Source organism: Anguilla rostrata, chromosome 15 (genome assembly GCF_018555375.3).
Source record: "Anguilla rostrata isolate EN2019 chromosome 15, ASM1855537v3, whole genome shotgun sequence".
In the NCBI taxonomy this organism is placed as follows: Eukaryota; Metazoa; Chordata; class Actinopteri; order Anguilliformes; family Anguillidae; genus Anguilla; species Anguilla rostrata.
Genome location: NC_057947.1, coordinates 34,507,319 through 34,533,241, shown reverse-complemented (window position 1 = coordinate 34,533,241; position 25,923 = coordinate 34,507,319). Strand labels below are relative to the sequence as shown.

At 48.0% G+C, this 25,923-nt stretch overlaps 1 protein-coding gene across 1 annotated transcript in view; it reads left to right on the top strand.

The window, feature by feature from the left end:
* The first annotated feature begins 13,632 nt into the window (after window positions 1-13,632).
* The window catches only part of LOC135240365 (unconventional myosin-X-like), a 91,865-nt gene continuing 79,574 nt past the window's right edge, over window positions 13,633-25,923 (top strand). Inside the window, 1 exon segment of the mRNA XM_064309747.1 lies at window positions 13,633-14,045. Within this exon segment, the coding sequence (XP_064165817.1) occupies window positions 14,025-14,045 (21 nt within the window). The 5' untranslated portion in view covers window positions 13,633-14,024.

The window sequence follows — 25,923 nt, the reverse complement described above, 5'->3', positions numbered from 1 at the left end:
GGCAGGCAGCTTGTGGTCAGCTTTTGTGCAATATCTAATTATTTCCACAGCGAAGGCATTGCATTCAAAGGACAGAACTCTGGTCTAGGAAAAAAAAAAATGGCGATTTTCTGAGAAGTCACAAGAGTGCTGGAACCCCTGTGTACTCAAGGTTGTGTAAATTTGTGTTTTTGCAACTTCCACAGCAACTCCGTCTTTACTCGAGTACACGAAGCAGCCACAGATGTGTGTCACTGGTAAGAAAAACAATAAGATAGCATAAGCACGGCAATTGTAGCAGATTGCAGGGTCTGCACCGTGACTGTCACCTCTAAATGGAAGTTGAGTCTGCTCGTGGGTAAGGTGATCGGTGTGGGTCTGTCGGTGGAACACTGTGATTTCGGAAAGGTGTCAATTGCTGCTTAGTCACTGTCTCGTCTCATCAGGATCACAGTGTGTCTAAACCTGAGTTCCCTCACACTGCGAAAACTGCAGAATCTCTCTCAAACTTAAATTATTATTATTATTATTATTTGTAATTAAATAAGAAGGCTAATTATTTGGCTTTGCGTTGCACTGACTCAGAACTCAAACAGCGACCCTGCAGAATCCAGACTTCGGTTTCACGAAAGAGATTCTCAGAAATTCCTTAATATCTCAGAAAAAAAGAAAAAAAAAAACATTGGTCTATATTTCAAGGAAATGTAGACACAGCTGCACAGATGAAAAAGGACTGCAGAACACAGGAGTGTGGGAAAGGTGCGAGGAGAATTACCGCCTGAAATGCTACGATCTTCTCCATTCCCGAACTCGGTTCCTCAAGCTGTGTGCTGGGGAGAAAATGCTTTGTTTCCATTGGCCGTGCTCTCTCATACCTGGACTTTACCGGGCTGACTGGGCGATTCCTATTTAAGCTCATGGCTTACCTTTGTTGTTTGTGGCTTGTGTTTGGGGCGTTCTACGTCCGCTGCTAACTGCAACAGAAAAATGTGCTCTCAAGGCCCCTCCTCTGCTTCCTCCTGCTGAAGTCTCACATTCCAACCCCCCTATACACACACACACGCACACACGCGCACGCACGCGCACATACACACACAAAACCACACACGCACGCACGCGCACGCACACAAACATACAAACACAGACACACATACGCAGGCACATGCACACACATACATATGCACACATACACAGGCACGCACGCACACAAACATACACAAACAAACAAACACAGACACACGTACGCAGGCACACAAACACACACACGCACACACACACACACACATACGCAGGCACACACATTCAGATCTATTCTGACAAACAGGCCCAGTTCTGTGGTCACGTTGCATCTTTTTTCTTTTTTCTTTTTTCTTGGGGAACTGTAACCGTGCGATTCATCTCCCTAGAGACGGACAAAACCGGCTCTCCCTTAGGAGACCTGGACCACAATGCACAGCAGCAGGGTTCTGGAGGAACCACTTCAAAGGATAAATCGCTGTGTTATTATTTTAAATCATTTAGCCCCTGAGTGGGAGGGACTTCCCCTGCTTCCTTTCTCTGTCTGGAATCGTCTGCGTGGAGGTGAGGAGAGAGAAGGAAGAGAGGAAGAGGAGGAAGTGACTCCTTCTTTGGTCCAGCACGTTGCGGTCAAACTGTTCCTGGGTCAGTTCAGATCATTACAGAATCCCACAGGTTCAGCAGGCCAGACTACAGGCCCAGTATAGCAAGCAAAGCTCCCCGTTAGTTCCCTCTGTAGGATTGTGTGCATAATAAACCAATATCTGACACAAATAAACCACACAGTTTGTGTCTTGAGTGTCTGTGAAAGACAACGGTCATCATAGGGAGGGCCTGGTTTGGCCCCGGAGTGGCCACAGACAGGGGGCATTGTGGGAAATGAGACAGAAAGGCGGGAATCTGACCTTGCGCTGTGGCCTGCTGCTTGTTTGCTTCCTCAGGTATTTTTAACGTCTCCATCTGGACTCTGAGAACAAACACCTCCATCACTTCCTGCTCCTTTGGCTCATCAGAGACTCCGTGAGTCAGGAGAGGTCAATGTAGACATTGGGTTCATTCCAATCGCTTATTTTTACCTGTCCTTTCTTCCTTTCTTCGCTTCCTTTCCTTGTGTCCTTTCCTATGGAAGGCTGAATGGGTCAAAACATTGAAGTCTGGAATTGCATATAGTCAATGTGCTGTCGATGTATGAAAAAGCAACGTGCTAGCAACACATTATCGCCACGGTGAGAAATTGTACACAACACGTTGACAATACCTTGACAGAGCATGATTCCAGATGTCAATTTCACATCTTTTTGATCTGTTTGGGCTTCCATACTAGGAAGGGACCCTAGGAAAGGAAGAAAGGACAGGTGAAATAAGGACTGCGAGCGTTAGCCAGCCTGGTTTGTAGCGGTTCAATGGGAGAGGACTGTGAGCATTAGCTAGCCTGGTTTGTAGCGGTTCAGTGGGAGAGGACTGTGAGCATTAGCTAGCCTGGTTGTAGCGGTACAGTGTGAGAGGACTGTGAGCGTTAGCCAGCCTGGTTTTTAGCGGTTCAGTGTGAGAGGACTGTGAGCGTTAGCCAGCCTAGTTTGTAGCGGTTCAGTGTGAGAGGACTGTGAGCGTTAGCCAGCCTGGTTTATAGCGGTTCAGTGTGAGAGGACTGTGAGCGTTGGGAGAGCACAGTGAGCGCTAGTCAGCCTGGTTCTGGTTGTAGCGGTTCAGTGGTAGCGGGACTGTGAGCGTTGGGAGAGGACGGTGAGCGCTAGCCAGCGCTAATGGCTATGTGGCTCAGGACCATTAAAACCCCTCATCTGGCCCCGGTCCCATCCCTCCATTTATGAATGTGGGGGGGGGGAGATTTAATTAGCACTGGAGCCAGGGTGGCTGTACTCACTCTCTGGCGTTCTTAACCCCTTAATCCCCAGGGTGTCCCCTCTGTGACACCGCGAGGCCACACCAGTGCACTCGAGCTGCACATCACCAAAACAGAGCACGTCTACAGAGCTTCCATGTGACGAGTGTGTCGTGAAAAAAACAGCTCACTTAACCGACCACAGCCGGCATTTAACAATGGGTAAAAACAAATATCCTCAATACAAACAGTCATTTATTTGACCTGCAGAGGAAATCTAATCTGACCTGTGACTCAGATGTTCGTCTTTTCACGCCACCCCTATTCCATTGTCTGTCACACACAAGATGTGAAAAAATGTGTCCCCTGTTCTAACATCAGGTATGGAAGCTGGTCAGTCATAGACATGGAGTTTTTTTTTTCTTTTTAGACTCAAAGTCAGATTTGAAATGAAAGAGAAAAGGCGACTTTAGAGTATGGACAGAAATAAAGCAATTAAACCGCGACGCAGAGCATCTAACTAATTGGATCAGGGGCACAACAAAAGGGATAAGGAATACCTCTGTTCCCATCTTCCATATCTGGCAGACGTGGTAGTGCCTTATTGGTTTCCCAGTAAGCTTCCTGCATCAGTGTTATCGGTATTAGATGGTTTCCGCGACAACTGGTGATGAAATGAGAAAAAACACACACCGTAAAATAAACTCTGGTGAAATTTATTTTACTCTGACAGAGAGCATTTCATCCAATTTTGGAGATGTGTGTGTGTTCATGTGTGCGAGAGAGCATGTGAATGCAAACGTGTAATGTGTACATGCAAGCCATGTGTGTTGACGTGCATTTGTTTGTGTGTGAGAGAAAGAGGAAGAGAGAGATGGAGAGAGCGGTAGAGAGGAAGTGACAGTGACACGTCTCGTCTGACGTGTTTTTTTCGCATCACTGTGCATCCTCGGACCTCCATGCAGCCGGGCTGCAGACCTGACGAGAGCCACTTCAGGGAGAAGCAGTGAATTTCGTTAACGCGACGGCAAGTAATTCAGCCGCTACGACAAAGTGAATTTATTCTCATTACTATTGGCTAGTCCTCAAGTAGTCTGTCAGTAATCACTTTTACGCTTCCTGCTCAGGGAGCGGGGAGCAGTATTAATGGCCCGCCTGCTGTCCTCGGCCTTCGCAGTCTAAACGAACGCGCTAACGTGCTGGTCCAGTCTACCTCTCGGAGCCCTGGAGAATGGCGTCTGAGGGGAAACGTGTAGCGCGTAGCGCGTGCAGAGAAGGATCGTACGCATCGGATTGGCGGTGGTGGGGATTGGCCTCTGCATGCTTCTGTGGTGAGCAGTCTCCCCCAAATCTAGCTAGCACGCTCGCTCGCTCGTACCCTCCCTGACACGCCCATCCCAGTCCCCCACAAGGCCGTGCATTCCTTCTCTCTACACCCCCCCACCCCCTTCACCGTTCATGGTGGTCACCGCACATCCAGAGATACAGTTGGTCTTGTGACTTCGAGACCCAGTACAAGCTTGAATCATGACACAATCTGGATGTCTGTAGGGGTGGAAATCTAGGTTAAGAGATGTTTTGACATAAACGGACTAGGCTCACTCGGGTTTAACGAGGATATAGCCTGGCTAACTTTCCCTTTCACTAGCCGCTGACTGCTAGCCGCTAGCCGCTGACTGCTAGCCGCTAGCCGCTTACTGCTAGTCGCTAGCCGCTGACTGCTAGCTGCTACTAGCCACTGACTGCTAGCCACTAGCCGCTGACTGCTAGCCGCTGGCTGCTAGCCACTAGCCGCTGACTGCTAGCCGCTGGCTGCTAGCCACTAGCCGCTGACTGCTAGCCACTGGCGGCTAGCTGCTAACCGCTGGCTGCTAGCCGCTTGCTGTGTCTTGTCCTGGGTGTATTATTTCCCTCTGAGCGTTCCCTTGCTTCACATTGTACTTATCTTAAACAGGGCCTGGCTTTTCCTGAGGAAAAATGAGTCATAAGGACAAACTTTGCCCTTTCTCACTGAGTTACGTGCCCTGAGATTTTTTCATGGAACACACAATGCAATATAATTCAATGGCTATACCGTATGTTATTTGTAGGCACTTTGTGTGTTTGTGTGTCTCCCAGTGATCTACTGTACGCATGCATGTAGCTCTTAGGGATAATTGTACTGCCATTATACTGTATGTGGGCCCATGAGACAGCTAACGCTGCTGTGTGCTTATGTATAATTTAAAGCTGTTTTTTTCAGACTGGTGTTTATTCAAAGTGTCGGGCGCTTGTTCTTGTCTTGTTGCTCTTGTCACATGCATTTAAAGTACCTTACAACTATAACAGTGTAAGTACCAATGAAGCACTGGCCAGATAAATAACGAACGGTATCGTTTTTAAATAATAGCATAATTTTACATGTTGAAGTTTTTTGTCTCTTGGGCTCTCATGCTGTTCCACAAACCAAGGTTTACCCCACGACCATTAATTTACAAAAAACTTTCCTTAATTACGTGTCCACGCGAGAACCGTGCGTCTGGGAATGACTTGTATTAATGGTGGTTAGACGAATCAATCCAAGCTGGACTGTCGCACAGCTGGGAATAAGACTTGTGTCCGGCTGTGGGCTGCAGATGCCACTGACGATAACGTAGCATGACTTTTGTGTGTTTCTTTTTTACCCAGTAAAGACCCTCGTTGCGGCGGCTCCTGCCCGCCATGTTTAGCGGACGGCTGGTTAATCTCCAGCAGCGTTTAAATCTGATCTAATCCCGGCCTGATGGCGGTATGGAGCAGGCTGACACGCTGCTTCCGCTAGGCCTCGCGTGGCTCTCTGTGCTGACGGGCGTGAGGCTCGCGTTAAGATAAAGAGCCCCCGGCCGCCCTTCCCCCCCCCCCCCCCCCCCCCCCCCGGGATGTTACTGATTAGCTTAAGGGGCCCTCCAACCTCCCGTCACCCCCTGCCCCCCCCCCCCACACCCCCCACCCCCACTTTGCTCCTCACGGTCGGCGACAGAAGAACCTTTTTTTAGGGGAACAGACTGGCCTTTCTGCAGACGCTTCGTTACATGTGGAGAGGGAAACAGGGGTGGCCATTAACAAGCAGGGATAAAGTGTTAAGTCAGTTAAGACATAAGCTCTTCATTCTTTGTGTGAGTCCCCCTGGCTGGACACCAGTGTCGGGGGGTGGGGGGGACTGTCCTCCCCAAAAAATTCCTCACAAACAGATACCCTTATATGTGACTGGAAGCCTGCCCTCTCAGCCCTCTGACTGAGGCGCCTGTGCTTTATACGCGTGCAGCTCCAGGCCGCTCCTGGGTCTGCTCATTGAAAGATGGACTTTAGACTGTATTGTCCACAGTAGGTGTACATTTTTTTCTTTGGTTTCATATTAGACATACATTAAAAAAACATGAGCAACCACCGCTCACATTTAAGTCCGATTGATACTGGAACATTTAGATATTCAGATAAGATGAAATTTAGAATGTAACCTTACTAACCTTATTTAGGAATTAGCTAAATGTAGCCAGAATGTAATGATTTGCTAATGCCTTAAGGTAAATATGAATGATGTGACATTAATGGTAGAAGTGCTCAGAGGGACTGTCCTTCTGTCCCTTTGTAAGGCTTTGGACATGCATCTTGTTACTCAGCTGACTCTCCTTCTGTCGAATAAAGAATACTGACTATGTACTGCATCGTTTTCTACCAATTATTTTTGGAGTCTTACATTAGGCAAAGAAACACTGGCCCTCTGTCCATGTACCATTTGCCTGCTGCATCTGTTATTGCACACGGCCTTCTGCCCAAACGCAGAGAAAATCTTATTTAGAATGACTGAAACACTTGGTCTGTAATTGAGCCTGTAACTGAGTGCTGTGGTTTGGCCCTTAAAACAATAATTACGGTAATATCTGTGGACTGGTGCGGTGTGCGTAAATCCTTCGCCAATGACCGGCTTTCCCTGACTGCGACACACGCACGAGACCAACCCTGGTCCTGGAGAGCTGCAGGGTCTGCTGCTTTTTGTTTTCACCTTAAAATCAGCACCCAATTGAGACCCAAGACACCAGGTGAGTTGAACTGTGTAATCAACTGCTCTAATTGATTCATGACGTGCAGGGTCACCATGAAAACCAGCAGACCCTGTAGCTCTCCAGGACCAGGGTTGGAGACCACTGCACTAGACGTACCTGTAGTGACATCACGTGTGTGGCTCTGTACATTTGACGTTATGGCTTCGCCGCTGGTTTACGGGGTCAGTGTGACCTTGTGATGTCATCAGAATGTCCTTGAGTGGCAGCAGCCGGTCCCTGGAGCCTGGAGCAGACTCCACTGCTTTTACACAAACACTGATGTCAATACGCTAAGCTGTTTTCAAAGGCCACATTACAGTTCCTAAAATATCCTGACATTGTTTGGAGGGGGGTAAAAGTATAATTTGCTATTTTGTTTTAAATGAAATTGTATGCAGGGGGTCAATAAACTATCGAAAACACTAATGTCCAAAAAGCGTCGCTGTGCCTGTATAATTCAATAAATCGGGAATATCTCAGATTTCACTTTTATTTTAATGTCCTTGCAAGAGGAAAATATTTTCACAGCTTACTGACAGTTACCCAGAACCACCCACTCCCCCCCTCCCCCTCTGCATGTACTTGCTTTTAGGGGTAAGATATTGATTGTTTTACTGATGGAAACCCTTTCCATCACCTCCACAGAAACACAGCCAAAATAGCCTGTGGGCCAAAGACTTGACTGCTGCTTTCAGTCTAGGACCTCACATTGGCACAACTCACCATAGACCGTTAAGAGAGTTTTGGAACCGACTGTATACGTTTGGTCACCGTCACTGTAGTCTCGAGGTTGAACGGTTGGGATTTTATGTGAATTTTAAGTCTGACTTCACTCTTTGAAGTCTAAACCAGTGCCTTCAGAGCAGAAACACCAGGGGCCTGAGGCTAATTCATTTCGTTCGGGGGCTTGTTGTGGGTTTCAAGGTTTCAAAGTGGTTGGTGTGTGACCTTGGCGTCGAGTGGCGTGGAGATGTGAAAGGGGAGGAGGGCCCACATTAGCAATCCTAATTCGGCCAAATGGGGCTTTTAAAAGCCTGTCGTTATACCGGGGAGAGCCTGAAGACCCATCCAACGCCCCCCTCGAACCACTACCAAAAATAAAATGGCATCAAAAAACAGGGCGGTGTGCAGAGGTATTCGTAAAAAGTATCGGGCACAGGCATCGAATGTCCGCACTTAATGTGCGGAGTTTATTGGGGGCTAAGTTTGGGTCCGCAACCTGTTCTGGTTTTCTCCGCGTGACATTCAGGGGAAGATTCCTCGCATTCCAGAGGGTCTGTCGGGGGGGTCCCCTGTCTTTTCTCCCCGTCCGGTCTCAACTGCATTTAAATGATGGGGGATCCTGCTCGAAGGGCGAAAGAGAATATATTGTGACAGACAGATATATTTAACCCTTTAGGGGTGGGGGGACTATGTATAGAAACGGTACAACTGCAAAAGCTGACGCCAGGGTAGTCTCTGCAGTCACAGCCAAGGCCAAAAAATGGAATTAGTGCCTTTGGGATTTTCCGCGGGACAAAGAGGATGAAGGAAGATCTACTGCCACGAAATCAAGATAATCGCGAATAATCCCTGGGCAGCAGCTCAGGTGCATCAGATCAGCAGAACGGAGAGATCCTACCTCCGTCAGGTACAAACCAGAAGCTTCTTAGCCTCTGAGGCTTAGGTTGTGTAAGCGATAAAGAAAGATCACCTTCTGTAGGAGCAGCTGATGCTCCCATTAGTAAGGAGACTTTTCTTAATCCTGACCTGTGCTGAAATGGTTTCTTCCATGTTAGTGACCATCATCATCATCCTGTTCCTTCCTTTCTTTATGGCTTAAAAAATGTGATAGGAAACAAAAGAACTCATGTAATTTTTTAATTTTCTTTTTGGTCACGGGACACAGATGCTGTGGGGGGTAGCGTTGCACAAGCATTACAGCCGTCCCCTAGGGACCCTGTCCTAGATTTTTTAAAAACCAATTGCTGATTGCCTTCGCTGAAGATCAAGCGTGGACCCAGGAAGCTTCTAGAAGCCTTTTAAACGGGCGGCCGCGGGGTCTGGGGACGGACAGGACGTCCTGCAGAGTGATTTAGCCCTAACACTGCCTCTCACGTCCAGTGGAGAGGACAGTCTCGTGTTGGGCTGCCACGCTAGAGCTGCATTAAGAGTGGGGGATACTTTCACAGGAGGACAGGGTGCTGGCTTGAGTGAGATCATGTGAACTCAGCTGTGTTTTCTTCTGTCAGGGAACACTGACAATTGTAAAAAAAAATAATAGACCCCACTCCCCCTCTCAAAAAAATAAACAAAGAAACGTGTAAGCCAGGAGAGCATGGTGTATAACAGAGGAAGGCCTTCTTAACATTGGACCCCAGACAACGAACTCTGGTCATTCCTCGGCTATTCCTGAAGTCATAATGGAGCCTGGAAAGGCACATTCCCGGAGGTCCTGGCCGTCTTTTTTAAGCTCTCTGGCCTGTGCTGCCAGATTTATTTATAGCCGCGATGAGGCAACCACTCCCCTGTGTGACTGCAGGAAACACTGCTAGCTTGTCCTTGAGCAGGGGACACGGACAGGTAACTACAGGCAGGTAACTACTGACAGGTAACCACAGACAGGTAACTACTGACAGGAAGCTACTGACAGGTAACTACAGACAGGTAACTACAGACAGGTAATTACAGACAGGTAACTACAGACAGGTAATTAGAGACAGGTAACTACCAACAGGTAACTACTGACAGGAAGCTACTGTCAGGTAACTATAGACATGTAACTACAGACAGGTAACCACAGACAGGAAACTTATGACAGGAAACTACAGACAGGTACCTACTAACTGGCTCCATTCTGCCCTTGCCTGTTGAGGTATAAACCCCAGCACATTAAGTGATGGGGCTCATGTGTAAATAATGACTCCTCTGATCGTGTCATATCCTGTGTTACACTTTGATGGACAGCATTTCTGTATTTTAAAGAAGTATCTCCACAAAAAAGGGCTGGATGGAGATGTTTCAATGTGTAATTAAAAAAAAATAAAAAATTGGTCTGAGGCTACACTGCACGTTGATATTCATGACCCAGGGAGAGCAGAAATTAATGAATCTAACGCTTGCAAGTTTGGAATTCCGACCCAACTTCCGGTTCCATTCCGTCTGGCATTCCATCTCACCAGGAATCCTCTAAGACTGCAGAATCAGGGGCTCAGAGCCCAGGGTTCACGGCAGCGGGGAAGGGGTTTGCCGGTTCTTCCCATGAAAAAACGGTACCCTGGGAGTATCTGCATATTTGTTGGCTAATTTAATTCCATTTTTAAAAAAGATAGCCATGGTAAGGGGATTTTCAGAAACATCGGATGAAAGTTCAAATGACATTGAGTTTCTAACTTGTGTGATTTTGCAGATCAATGAATAACTAAAGCTGGCCCTTGAGACTAAAGCCCTAAACCTTCTCCTCAGCTTCATGATTCACAGACTCAATGTCAATCTCTTCAAACTCTTCTTTTCAGGTTCAATATTTTTTTTTTTTTTACTTTTGCACTCCACTTTTATACAGTTTATGGTGTCTTCCACTTTTGCCTTGTCTAAATATCCTTGTTTCAATCATGAACTCAATCTTCCTCACTCCAACAATGAGTGCTAAATAGACTCACTCAATCCTAGAAGCACTCCTGTGTATTTTAACTTTTATTCTCATTTATATCTTACTTTTTTTTCATATAAAAAATATAAGTCCTGGGAGGAATAATATAGTGTACTGTAATATGTTTTAAAAAACAAATAAAGGGTCCTAATGATCTTTGATGAAATATAAGAGGAAAAGCTTACTTGCATTAAATATGGGGGAAGGGGCCTCGCTTTATAATAATAAAGATATTGCAAAGTAAATACTTTTTTGAGAGCTTCGCCAGGGAAGTGGTAACTAACTCACTAAAAGTGCTTTCAATATCCAGAAATCCCCAGAGGATATTTATGGAAGGGATAGTGAAGTACAAGAAAGATTGCAGCAGCCCCCCCCCCCCCCCCACAATGGCTTATATCCAAGAATATTAAGGGAACTAGGGAGGATCATTCATAAACCACTCAAAATTACTTCTACGCAAGCCCTAAGAGCTGGAGAAGCACTCGATGACTGGAAGCATCCCATAAAAATATAAATGTGTAAGAAGGGGGATTTTACTGATCCAGGAAACTTTAGCCCTTTTATGGAAGGTGTCGGATATAAAATTCTAAAACGTCAGAATTAACCGTGGAAAAAACAGTATTATTTAATAATGGCAGCAGTAGCGTTGACAAAACACACAAAGTACACACACAAACACACATTCTTTTTCACTTCAGCCCATTTATAAGCTGTACACTGGTGTCTGGATATTTAATGAGCGCTCAATGCGCACTCTGACATTAGATAAATTAATATGCCAGCATATGAGCACCGTTGCCAATGCCTCGTTGTCGGTTATTCTTCGAACGCCGTTGATGTACTCCGCCGTGTCGGCGAAGGCGGTGGTGCTGGCGCAGAGGATGATATAAAGCCTCTTTCCTGGGCAGAGGTTTTTATTACTGCTCCCTGACTCCCTGACTCCCAGCTCACCCCCCAGCTCACCCCCGCTCGCTGGGGCCCCTGTCGCATGTCACAGGGAGCGATGCCCCCACCTGGGGCTTAAGGGCTTAATAAAGGGCTGATGAGGGAACACTATGGGGGGGGGGGGTGTCGGGGGGGGGGGGGGTCCTGCTGGTAAGGCGCATCACTTCCTGCTCCCCTGGATGACTGCATCATGCCTCCCCTGCAAGGAGGGAGGGAGAGCTGCTTCACATCGTTACGGGATTAGATCAGGAGAGGACCAGGATTCAGGTCGTTATTTAAAGGTAATTGGGCACTTCTGTTACTTCCTGTTTGATGCCCCCCCATCATTCTGGGAAGCAGGAAGCAGGAAGTAAGCTCTTTACCCACCTTCCTCTTTTCTTTCTCTTTTGTTCTTTTTCTGTAGCGCACGGTGGCAGGTACGGACGGAGGGTCAGTGGGCGATGGGGGGGAGGGGGGCTGGGTGTTCTTCACATCGTGCCTCCTGGGAGGGTTCCTGAATAGCAAAAATAAAAACAAATATTATTAAAAATCTACAAGAACAGCTGCTAAATATGTTACATGCCTCAGATAAACGGTACCCAGGATGCTGCTAATTTACACAGGTAACAGCGCACGGATGAAATATGAGTCCAATCGTACTCCACTCCTCCCACTGTCTCGTCACAAAGTGTTTAATGAGCTGTGAGATCCAGCGCTGCCAGACCTTATAAATTTCCCCGGTGTCTGCTTGCGCTTCTGCGTTAATGTCTGGGTGGCACCAAGGAAAGCACTTCCACTGCAATACGATCGCTACAAAACTCATTTCTGCTTCTCTGTTCACAAATTCTATGAGCAGAAGGTCAATCCCCCCCGCCCCCAGCTCTGTCCAGTGTGTGCAAATCTATAGTCTCTCGTAGAACACAAACATTTGCCTTTCTGCTTCCTGTTTGAGGTTTTGTGTGTGTGTGTTTGTATCTTTTCATTTTTTTGTATCATAAGATGCCAAAACATAAAATGCATCTCCATTGTTCATGCATCTTGCATTGAAGCTCAAATTCCTCTTCCAAGACGTGAACGTTGCTACCTCAGGTAAGGCATTTGGGGGTGTTGTAAGCAACCTGGGCCCCAGTGGAGCGTGACTCTCTTCATTTCACCCTGTGGATGTTCCTCTCTGACGCGTATGAAATGGCACTTCCCCCCTGTATCATCTGCGGAAGAATGTCACGTCTCAGTCTCTTTGAAAGGTTACGGTGGTGCTTCATCCATAATGAGCTTTATCCACAACAGGACAGTGCCTCTCTCAGGCATATCTATTACTGCTCAGATATTTCTGACCTTCTACTCTGTTGGCCACTAGAGATCTGTTAAAGAGTTCCTTCCTCTCTCTCGTTCATAGTGACATTTTATGTGTTATCACCGCTGGCCGGGAAATATTTGCCCTGTGTGGGTACAATGCCGCTCAAAACAGCCCCACTAGTCCTGACTGCAAAATCGGTATCACTGGAGAATTGGTAGTTAGTGAGTTCATTTGTACGGACTTAAATTACATCACACGGGGCAGCATTTTAGTCGGGATTGTCTATGTAATGGCTGAGGAACTGGGCTCGTAATACCGAGGCTGTAGGTTGGATTCCCGGGTGGGATGCCGCCGTTATACCCTTGAGTAAGGTACTTCACCTAAATTGCTCCAGTAAAAATATCCAGCTGTACAGACGCGTTGCATGTGGAAGATGCGAACGTCTGCAAAATGCTAAAATGTATTTTGAAGTAAGCCAACCCTGTGGGACACCGGGAGGCTGGTGGAATAATGGAGCGCATAAAAGCACTTTTCTAAAAACAAGGGCCGTTTAGGTATCCGGTGAGTTTTTATCCAATTAATAAAATTGTTATTTTTGACCCCACTTACACTATTGTTTCAAAATAGTTGTTTTAGCAATGTTAATCATTGCTGTAAACTGTTTTAAATGTGTTGGCTTAAAATATAAAACATAAATAGACCCTAATTATGATATTAAATTGTGTAATAATAAAACATAGTACGTCGCCACAAATTGTAGTAACACTTTCTTTGTCATCATTGATTATTTATGTGATGAGGCCGGGGAGCCGGAATGGGCGGGCGCGAGGGCAGGGTTTCGGCACTGAGCACCGCCCCTGCCATTTAAACACTTTAGCCGAGCCGGTCCATTCATTTAGAGTAGGGAGTACCGCGGCCAGCCCCTGGAACACAGCGGAGCGTCGGACAGGTCGAGGCGGTGGTTAAGTGCTGAAGTGACACACTTAAACCCTGCAGTGTGAATGACAAAGAGGTCGTAAGATCGGTCTTTCTGGACGAGAGCGGCGCTCCTACGTTTCACTGCCGTGCTCGCGACGGAAGGGATACTCGCTTTGTTTCAGCCGCTTCGCCGGGGAGGGCTCGTAGTAAGACGGTGTCTCCTCCTCTTTTTTTACGCTCGTGAATGGAAAGCATCTGCACCCCGGACCGTTACCTCTCCGTTCTGCGCGCAAGACCTGGTTTTGTGATCTAGTCGGCGATAACCGGACCGACAGCCTTTCGGAAACGGACAACGGGACAATGGACACCTTCTTCGCTGAGGTATGGCTTCGGGTTAGTGTAACCCGTCGGACTATTTTCATTTTATTGCCTCGGCAATGGGCAAAGTGAACGAACGATTGACAATTAGCTTATTCAGGTGAAAGCAAGCGTTTGGATAGTGTAGTTCGGGGTTTAGGTGTGTGTTGTATCTGCGAGCATTGTCTTAAAATGATGGAACTAACCTCAAGTGCCCCCCACGGATGTTACGTGCCTTTATAATGTGTTTCAGGCAACTATAGTTATATTTCTGTGAACAGTGCGCTTTGAGTGGCATCGCATGAGTGGCATCATCACTTTTTTGTTTATGTGCCGGTTCTGTGATCGTATCACAGTAATCAGACAGATTACCACATTGTAATACGTGAAGATTCATTCGCACAGTTAACTTAATAATGCCCATTGTGTTCAATAGACGGGAGTCAATTAGACGTGCCAATCAGTTTGCGTTTAAGCAAATTACCAAGCTCATACTTACCAAAAAAAAAAAAAAATACAGATAAAAACACCACGGCTATCTACAGTAGCTACATATTGATCCAAACGTTTGGGACAAGTACTGAGGCATTTCAAGGAAAGTTATTTGCTTTCGCACGGGATGCATATTGCGGGGCAATAGGTAGTCTAGCTTAATAATGTGTTGGCTGCATTTTAATTGAGGAAGGCGTGTAGTTGTTGATACCAGCGCTTGTACGTACTCCAAGCTGACTGTTGGGGGACACGTAAATGTCAGTTGAAGAAAGCATCGAAGTCGGTATTCTACACTTTATGGAAGAAAGTATGAAAACGTCACAGTCTGTGAACTGTAGTAACACTTACGATGGTATTATTATTATTATTATTATTATTTTATTTATGTATCGCATGGTAACTTGCTTCACGAAATTTGACACAAATAAGCATTTGACTGACAGTATCTACTGATAGCAAATCCATATAAACTTTGTTTAGTCTTACCTCTATAATAACTTAATGTAGTGATTCCTTCGCTAAACATCTGTCCTGAGTAAATGGGTAAACCAGCTTCTATTGTTTTGTTCTGGCTTAGCGCCGTTGTGTTGCTAACTGAGTCCATCACATGTAACGATCGATTTTAAGCTCTTAACTCATTATCAAACCAACTGCTTATGTTTAAAGGAGACAAAAAGACCCCACCCCATCTCAAGTTTAGCATTTAAATGATTTGCATTGCACGGAGAGAGAGAGGCGTTTTGATTTATGGCTGCACTGTTTTGTTTTGGTGCCCTAAGGATATGAACAGAATAGCAGGAGCGTGACAGCGCCGAGGTAACATAACAGTGCTGTCAGATTTAAACGGATAGGCTACAGTTAATCTTTAACCGTCATCTATCTTTGACGTGCACCTCTATTGTTACCTGCACGGGGCTCCAATTTTGCCACAACTCACAGATAGAATAACACAATCCAGAGAGGTTTTGTCAGAATTTTCGATGGTCCGACTTAAGTGTGTAATGTAACTTAGTGTGCAGTCAGTATTAAAAAGGCATTCTCACCTTAGGCGCTTTTTAATTCTTTTACTCACTTCTTTTAGAATGTAATATGAAATACCTATCACACCGCCAGTGCCCCCCCCCTCTCCCCCCATACCCCCCCTCCGGCAGTCTCTGTTTGATTGTGCATCCACACCTGTGTCCTGTCTCACATGCCATAAACCCCACTGTGAAGTCCTGCTTGTTTTAGGGGTCAATGACGTCACCCCTCCACCATGACTGGAGCCCTCTACGGGTCTTTACTCTAGTGTGTGGGCAGGAGGAGGTGTGTGTCATTCTCAAGGGGGGGGGAGGAGTTCCCCGTTGCCCCACAGGGCTGACTCTAATGTTACCCAACACCAGCTGAAGATCTTTGAAGTCCACCGGTGCATGTTAGCTAGTAAAAAAATAAAAAAGCCCACTGACGGAGATCAAAGATCACTATCTTCTGTGCATCTCTTGACTGTGTGACATCTCCACGTACACCCTCAGGATCACCCCCCTGACCCCCCCCCCCCCCCACTTCATGCCTGTGATGTGAAATTCCAGCCCTTACTGCTCACCGCTGCCTCATTCATTGTCCCCTAGACAGGGATGAACGTGCAGGTTCTCCTCCACTTACACTTTCAGGGAGGGGGAGGGATGGTCTCTGCCTGAGTAGAAAATGGGGAGGAGGGTGTGGTCATGCTACAAATTATTAACATTTTGAGGAAAAAGTCTGCGTGTTCTGAGCTTCAGTAAAGTGTGTTTTGCGGAGGGTCACTTCCTGCGGTTCGAGTGGGACAGGGCGGGGCGAAATGTCGAAATTCGTGACAACTTCAGAGCTTCCAGTCTTTCGATCATCGCCTCCGACGGAGCGGCGTAGGTGAGAACTCAGGGGGCTTCTTCTTCGGGTGTTTTTCTTCTTCTTTTTCTTCTTCTTTTAAAATCTGTTTATTTAATTAGTTTCCTGTTGGCGGGGTAAGGGGCATCCTGCACTCTGGGGGGGGGGGGGGAACGGGAGCGGTGGGCGGAGTCTGAAACAGGAGCGGAACACAGCATGTGCCCCTACCTGTCTGCTTTCGTTTTTTTTTTTGTGGGGGGGTGGGGGGTTGCTTTTCCAGTTGGTCCCAAAGTCATTTCTGTGACTGGAAGATGATGGAGGCGAGATGGAGGAAGAGTTTTACGTGATGGATTTTAAGGGCAACCTCCTACACTACTGTGGTGCCGTTAATATAGTGTGTCCTTAGACTTATGCCCACTCCCTGGCTCCTTCATACTGCGCTCACATGGAGGGGGTTAGCCAATAGCAGCCTTTAAAAGCCTTGTGTGCACCAATCAGATCCACATCAAATCTTATCGGAGTTTACTTCTCACATGTGCAGTAGCAGTGCGGCATGCTAACATGATGTTAGCAGATGTCAGCTGGCAATGGAATGCTTAGTCTACGCACTACTTCATGTGTAAAACAGAGGTAACGGGAAGAATTAAAATAGACCGGTACAGTGGCTTACGTGACGTTTGTGTCTGCAGTGAAACCACTTCACTGCCCCTGTGTGCCCGCTCGACGTCTGTAAGACATTTCAGCCCCAGTAATTACAGAATCAGGGGTTCCTACAAATAAACCGGCAAAACGTCTGACGTGTCATGAGGAACAAAAAAACCAAAACATTAACATCTCAACAAGTATTTTATTCTTATATTTAAACTTAAAATCTTATCTCCGTTCTCTTTTTTGCTAAATATGAAAAAAAAAAATTGCCAATGAGGTGAGACAGTAACGACTCATTTCGTGATTGGTTATGGGGCAAAGGAAACAGTGACTGAAAACAAGGTAATATTTTCTACTTGAGGGGGAAAAAAATGAGATTTTAACTCTCATTACCAGGCTGCAGTGGTTGTTAGGCAGCCTTTTCTTTCCAGTGAGTGTCTAAAAACGGCTGTGGTTTCGGAGAGTGTGGTTCTGCTCCGGGGCCGCTGGCGGCTGACGGTGCCCCGATGGCATCCTCCACGCCCCGTCCCACAGCTGGAGGTTCTGTGGTCAGGGGCGCACATCTGGGAGGCTCCCGAAAAAGCGAGCGAGGCTCGCGCACAGACCCGGCCGGGCGAGCGGCGCTCTCTCGCGTCCCGCTCAATTTGGGGGGGGGGGGGGGAAACGCTGGAAATAGGAAACGGTGACCTAATAAGGCTCGGCAAGTGGGTCTGCTCAGGAGGGACGGCGTGAGTGGGTCTGCCGCCTGTGCGAGACGTGTGCTTAGAAACAGAGGAAAGAGTCCGGCTAGCTTCTCTGCGGAGGACCCGGTGCTGCTGAAATGAATCGAGAATCAGTTCATCCATTCTGAGGCAAGGAGAGATCTTGTTAAAAAAAAATGGAGAAATCCTTGAGCCCGACATGAATTAGAAGTTCGGAATGCCCGAACCCGTATGTGTAATTTGGCACACCGTTATTTGCGATGTAGACTTTTATTTATTTGTTTAGGGGGATGTGGCACAGTGAGTTTGAGGCTTAAATCTTTTGAACAGACCAAAAAAAAAAAAAAAGGATTTTCGAATACTAAAGGGACTTGGTGGCTTTCGTGTGGATTCGCCCGTGAAGAGCTGTGATCTGAAGCCGCGTGGTGTGTGTGTGTGTGTGTGTGTGTGTGTGTGTGTGTGTGTGTGTTTGTGTGTGTATGTGTGTGTGTGTGTGTGTGTGTGTGTGTGGTGTGTGTGTGTGTGTGTGTGTGTGTGTGTGTGGTGTGGTGTGTGTGTGTGTGTGTGCGTGTGTGCGTGTGTGCGTGTGTGTGTGTGTGTGTGACGTGGCGTGTGTGTGTGTGTGTGTGTGTGTGTGACGTGGCGTGTGTGTGTGTGTGTGCGTGACGTGGGGACGGCCGGGTGTGGTGAGGAGTTTGCCTCCTAACCTCTGACCACTTCCTCCCGGGCCGCTCGGAAGACACCGGACAGCGCTGTGAGCGCCCGACGCCATTAAACCATCAGCAGGCACGCCCCCCTCTCCCCTTCCTCTCCCAACACCCCCCCCCCCCAGCATCAGATCAACCACATGCACCCCCCATCCCACGCCAAACCTCGCCCTTCCTCTCCTGACATCCATCCCTCCCCACCCCTTCAGTGTCAGTCCAAGCACATGCACCCTGCCAACCCCCCCCATCCCTCCAGCGTCAGTCCAACCACATGCACCCCCCCGTCCCATCCCAAACCTCACCCTTCCTCGGTCAGGGTCTGAGTCACCCCAGTCGAGCGCACACTCAGGCTGTGTCATGGGTTCAGAGTGTACCGGCCAGTACCCGGTCCTGTCTGGTCATCCGAGCCCGACCCCCCCCCCCCCCACCACCCCCCCCACCCCAAACATCTGTGAGATTTACTGCCAGGCAGGACAGGGCTGTCCCGGGTCCTGGGGCTCTTGCATCCTGCAGTGCTGTGCAGTATCCTCTGTCCGCGCTGGGCAAGATGGATTTATGAGGCCTGGAGCTCCCTGTGCGGTGGCCTTCTTTCCTCTCAGAGACGAACGCCGGTGCTCTCACAGCTGAGAACCTCAGTACCACGGCAGGGTGGAGTTCGCCCTTCCCCTCACCCCCCATTCTGAGGTACTGGACCAGAAGGTGAATGCACCCCCTTTTTTTTTTTTTTGGTCGCTGTACCCTCTCGCCAGTACACTGCGTTCCCAGGAAGGTTTTCTCACCGGATAAGATGTCAGACAGGTGGTGGGTGGTGAGACAGTTCTCAGGAGAAAAAAAAAGAACAATCGCACGGTGTTCAGTCCTGACTGTATGTTTTTTTAATGTGGCTGGTGAGAGGGGAAAGGTCATGACCTTTGCAGAGGGAGGGAAGGCGGGGCACTCTGGAGAAAGGCCGAGTGTTCGTACGTGGGTGCCCAGGGTGATAAACGCCAGGAAGCAGAAGGGCTCCGTCTTTGTCGGGGGGGGGGGGGGCAAGGGTGCCACCAGGGATTTTAGGCCCCGTGAAAAGATCTCAGTTTGGGCCTCGCCACCCCAGTCGATCCTATGATTGATGATATTTTTTGAGGTCCCATATCAGTCAGGTCCAGATTCAGGCTCAATTAGACCAGGCAATATCAACAGAGCACAGAAAATTATTTGAATCCAAAACAAATACGCATTTGACCCAGGTCTGGTCAGGTCCTTGGATTCATCCTAGTCGGATGAATGTTAGGTAAGATCAGTCTGGTAAGATCAGTTGGATAAGATTAGTCAGATAATATTAGTAAGGTAAGATCAATCTGATAAGATTAGTCAGGTAAGGCACGCACTTTTTCTGAAATGGCGCTCACTTCATCTGTGTCCCCTGCTGTGCTGTTGCGGACCGCTGGAGATGTCTGGTCTGTTTCTCCCTCCGCGGCTGCTTTGATAGCGGGTCTGTTGGCGGGTCTGTTGGCTGTGATACTGAGATGAAGGGCCTCTCTTCCTGCTGGCTCCAAAGGGCTCCCGTTCCTCCCGCTCTCCTTGCTTTCCAGAGCGCCTCCTTCTCCCTGTGGAATACCGTGGTGATTCAACACTCTGAACACTTCACACCAATGAGCTTCTGTTGGCTTCTGCCCCCCCCCTCACTTCCTGTGACCTCATAGGCTCTAGAACCATGCGAACATCAGTGGAACCACCAGAGGTTCTAGAACCATGCAGACAATTGTGGAACAACCAGAGGTTCTAGAACCATGCAGACACATTAGTGGAACAACCAGAGGTTCTAGAACCATGCAGATATATTAGTGTAACAACCAGAGGTTCTAGAACCATGCAGATATATTAGTGGAACAGCCAGAGGTTCTAGAACCATGCAGACATTAGTGAAATAACTGACAAGTGACAAAACCTCATTGTGTGACTCCCTCTCACCGTACTGAGTGACAGATTCCTGTGTGCGGAAGGTGTGTTTGCACAGCGACGGCGAGCAGTTTACCCCCCAGCCTCCCCCCCCCCACTGCAGTGACTCAGTTTCCTCCTGTTTTTTACACGGAAGCGACCGTCAGCAGCTAATTAACAAAGTGTTTTGTTGGTGTGTAAACGCATAACCCTGTCACAGACAACAACAAAAAAAAGACCTAGACAAAATATGTACGGATTGAGTCTTTGTTTCCTTCTCTGCAGAAGTCATTCTTCTGTCTGAACTGTTTGGCACAGATAGTGAAGAGCTGTTCCGTGCGCTTGAGAAAAATATACCGGTGTCTGCCAGCAACGGTCCGAATATGATGTAGCGCTGGTTAGCTAGCCGCGCCTCAGGTCTGATGACATGTCTGGTGAGACACACCGAAATGACGCATTCATGACGGCTGGATCGGTCAGTAACAGCCGCGGATTCACCTGCTCAGCCCGCGCGTTATCTTATCATTTCTCCCGTGATGAGTGTGTCCCATCACCTCCTCTCAGCAGCCGCTCTTATCCTGATACTCACACGGCTTTGTGTTGGGCGCAGCTGGAAATGTACTGGAGCCATTTCAGGTTCAACACTTTGCCCATGGGCTCAACGTAAGTTTCCCCGGTGGGTAACAAGTAGCATTTATACCTGTAGCTCAGGAGCGTGGTGCAGGATTATTCCAGACAGTTATCACAGACGCTTCAGTGAACAGGGAAGTAGGCCTGGCTAGTTAGACTGGGTTAAATATAGTGTGTAATCTTACTATTATGCTTATAAGTATGCATAAGTGTATGTATTCCTATATTTAGTGTGAAGACTGAGGCCAAACCCAAACCCTAAACACCCCCCCCCCTTTTTTTTTTAGAAACTCCCGCTACTTACACAGACAGCTGAGAGACGCTTTAAACGCGACCCACCCCCCCCCCCCCCAGCCGTCTCCAGCTCTCGACAGCGTGTGGCGCCCTCCTTCGAGAGGGCATGCCCTCCCTCACCCTCCAAATTCCTCTCGCGTCCTGGGACATTCCTCTCCTGGGATCCCAGATTTCCTGCCCTGACCCCCGGTCCCACCTGCCCCCCCCGGCCCCCCCCCCCCGGTGGTCCCGGCCGCATCTGTTTGCTGTTCCCACTGGAAGGACCCGGGTGGCTTTGGGCTTCACCTGGCCCTGCTTATAGACTCCAGTCTGTAAGTGATGTTGTCGCGTCCCATGACAAGATCTCAGTTTGGGGCCGACCACCGTTGAATGCAGTTATACACGATACTGCTGTATTTTTTGTGGCCCCCCCACCACCCTTTCTGGCTTTGTACCCCTACAATTTTACCCCCTGTTTCCCCACTGATGATGCTGCTGCCCCCCCGTCCCATTTCCAGAGGACACAACAGGCCTTTGCTTTCAGGCCTTAGTCTCTGAGGTGAACGCTCGGTATGCCCCGTTCGATGAAATCACGCCCCCAAAATGGTGGCAAAAAACAGAGCGGCAGGCTCGTGTTCAGCTCGCAGACCGCCTGCCCCGCGCATTCTTCACCCGGGGATGCCATTCAGGCTCGGACCTCTTCCTGTTTCCTGTTGGCCCGAGCTGGGAAGGAAATGCTAAACAATAAATAAGTGGGCGTCGCCGGTTTGCTCGCTCGCCCTCGCTCTCTCGCCCAGCGCGTCTTTCCCGTGACGGACTGAGAGACGCTGGTTTGGCCTCCTGCGTTCTGCGTCTGCTGAGCACGTTAATGCCTCTCTCTGGCTCATATTAGATTACTGATGTACTCTTCCCCTGTGATGCTATTTGCTAAATCATGCACAGGGGGAGCAAAGTGATGTAGTGGCTCAGGCGCTGGGCTGGCACCCAGGAGGTATCGGGTTTAAGTCCCAGGTGGGAGCACGACCGGTGTGCCTCCCTTGAGCGAGGTACTCAGCCCGAATTGTTTTGGTAACCCTCCAGCTGAGTAAATCGGGAAACGTATAAAAATTTAAGCTAAGTAAGTAGTGCTGGAAATGAGCGTCTTCTGGGCCTATAAATATTTTAAATATAGCAAGGCGGTATGCCTCTTTAATAAGCTCAGTTTCATTTGTTGACCTGTGTGGACGTGCTTTGGCACTCTGAGAAGCGAGGATGGAGGAAGACTGAACACAGGATGGAAGCGGCTGGAATTAATCCTCACAAATCACACAGATGTGATTGGAATGTTCTTACATTCTAATGCTGGTGATGTAACAATCACTGCTGGCGACTGTAAGCAATGGGGTTCTAGAACACTGACTTGGAATTTTGGGGGAAAAAACATTCCAAAAAAACCAACACTGGGCAGGGTTTAGTGTTCGCAGCTCATTCGCTCTTAACCGAGCGGTGTAAAATGTCCGCTGTTTTACAGGAACTCCGTCCTCACCAAACAGGATGCCATTGTCACTCTTTGGGGCGTGGTTATGAGACTCGTCTGTGCAGGTTATCCTCTGTGTGGCATGTAACAGCATTAGATCTGTCCGTAGGTGTTTTAGAATGGCAGGGGGAGGGTGTGTTCTACTGTATAATCTTGCTAAAACTTCCTGCAGTCCGATTCTACAATCTTTCAGAAAATTGCAAGATATTACCAGACAAACTTTTTTTTTGTTGCAGTTTATCCATGAGCAGAACTACACAGGTACATCAAAACACGGTCTGCCACCCTGCCCAACATGACTTCCTAACCAAAGATTTCTTTTAATAATAAGCTTAAGATAATAATCTTTTTGTCTAGAAGTGTGGGTGTCAGCAAGTGGTGGAGGAGGTTGTGTGGCAGCTTTAGGGACTCTGTGGATATCACCACTTTTTTCACATGTAGAAAAACTTGCCCTTAGGTGGGGAACCCCTGTCGGCCATGTTTTTGGGGTCTCCACCAGCTGTGGCTGCAGTTATGGGGAGCTGCACAGTCTGACTGCACTGTAATACCTAAGACATTTAGAGGGAGGATAATTAATTACGTTTTACTGCCTGATATGTGTTTTCACAGCTGTATTCCTAATCCAGGAGGGATCACACACACGCGCTACACCCAGCACCTTTTACCGAGCTGATTCAGGTTAATTACCACGCTCACGGGGCCTGTTAGCAACAGTGATGACAACTGCTGATCCCTAACCAGACCTGCATTACTATACACTGCAGTGTGTGTGTGCGTGTGTGAGAGAGAGAGAGAGTGTGTGTGTGCGTGTGTGAGAGCGAGAGAGAGTGTGTGTGTGTGTGTGAGAGAGAGAGAGAGAGAGAGAGAGAGAGTGTGTGTGTGTGTGTGTGTGTGAGAGAGTGTGTGTGTGTGAGAGAGTGTGTGTGGGTGCGTGTGTGTGTGCGTGCGTACGTGTGTGTTCCCTGCCTGAGTTTCACTACAGGGTGTTTTTTTTTCTCAGTCCCATGTGTCGATACCTGTTAGCTGTCTGAGATGTGAAGCGCGTGGGTTTGAATAGGGACATCGGGTTTTGTTCCTGACCTCTGACCCGAGTCTTCGTGAGAACGCATCGGAAGAGACGAGGATGATCAGACATTTCCGATTAATACCCGTACAGCCAGCGGGGGCGGAATCTAATGTATGGAGAGCTCAGATAAAAGCCCAGTCTTGGGTTGTAGCATTATTGATCAGATAAAACCTGACCCCTGTGCCCCCCCTGCTTCCCCCCCCCCACCCCTTTTATTCCGGACTGCTGTGAGATCCCTGTGCACACAGCTCTCTTATTGAATCCATCCAGTATGAGTACACACTGAGCAGCCACACACAGCAGACTTCTGCTCACAGACGTGCAGTGCTAGGACGCTAGGGTAATTATTATTCATTTGTTTAGGTTTATCCTGTCAGTACCTTTGCTACCAGGATGCCTCCGAGGCCAGTCAGAGGGCTTCTGCCATTCTAGTGTTTCCCTGTGTGTGTGTGTGTGTGTGTGTGTTTCCCTGTGTGTGTGTGTGTGTGTGTGTGTGTGTGTGTGTGTGTGTGTGTGTGTGTGTGTGTGTTTCCTGTGTGTGTGTGTGTGTGTGTGTGTGTGTGTGTGTTTCCCTGTGTGTGTGTGTGTGTGTGTTTGTGTGTGTGTGTGTTTCCCTGTGTGTGTGTCTGTGTGTGTGTGTGGTGTGTGTGTGTTTCCCTGTGTGTGTGTGTGTGTGTGTGTGTTTCTCTGTCTGTGAGTGTGTGTGTGTGTGTGTTTCCCTGTGTGTGTGTGTATGTGTGTGTGTGTGTGTGTTTCTCTGTCTGTGAGTGTGTGTGTGTTTGTGTTTCCCTGTGTGTGTGTGAGTGTGTGTGTGTGTGTCTGCAGTTTTTATCTCAGAGTCTCAGCGCATGTGTGCTGTAATTAGATGTCACAGGGACGATAAGGCTGCCCTGTTAGCTCTGGGCTACATGCTACGCTACAGGCTTGTGTCGGATACATTCATCTAATCAGCAGTGTGAACAGATGACCCAGCCCAGGGAGCCCCTGGATACGTGCTGCTGCACTTCCTGCTTCTGCCGTGAAAAAAAAAAAAAAAATGGCAGACAGCTCATTCTAGTTTTATGTCCGCGGGCTCAGCCATCCAGCTCTGCACGGCCCAGCTAACCGCAGCTACTGATCCAGCGCTCCGGTCCGACACCCTGAGCGTGCTCCACAGTGTCTGAGAGGCTCTGCCAAAACCACGCTCGTGCTGGGGATAGATGGTCATTCCCGTAAGGGCCTGACGGTGTCTAAACGGCTGTTACTCTAAATTGTTTTTGGTTTTTTTTTCCATTTTTTTATTACATTCCGTCGAAGACTCTTACATCATCTAGATTTTACCCTCCGCCAGCAGGCTCTGGACGAGGAGTGGATCGTTAATTACAGCGTTAACGAGCGAGACGTAAATAAGAGCCCTGGATTACTGTGATCAGCCACTGGGTCCATTAGCTTTCGCCCGAGAGCCCTGTGTCGGAAAAGACTAAACACAGCGCTCCCATCCGCGACAGACCTTTCAGTGAATGTGGGCGACGAGAGAGAGGAAAAAATATGTCCTGTTTTTATTCCTGTGATTAGTGTTATGTCGCTGTGTTGCTGCGTTATTCGGTGCAGTGGCTTTAGCTTGCAGGGAGTAATCACATTAAATGGGCACATTAAATCACAGTAAATGAGCACATTAAATCACAGTAAATGGGCTGGGACCGAGTGAATCAACACCACTGGGCTTTGATCAATGTTTTTGGAACCGATTTTGAATGATTTAGTCAATCGCAAAAATATGAAGCGACTCGCTGCGTAAAGTCACAGGAAGAACTCCAAGGCTGAGGTGTCGTATTTTCAGTGCCTGATTGGATATCGTTCGCTAATCAGGCTAGAGGTAGCTTTTGCTCACCCTCTCGCCCAGAATTGATTAATCCGTCCCATCCATGTGATAGCAGGCCAATTGATTGGTTGGCACAACTGTACTTAAAAAAAAATTTTAAATTGAAAAAGAATGTAATATTTAGGATAGAAGGTGGTAATTTTGCAAGCCTGTAACACAAGACCGGTGGCAGAATTGGGTTAGGTCAGTTATTTTGGAACGAGGGTGCTCCAGAGAGTGGAGCCGACTGCGAGCGGGTATTTAGAGCAC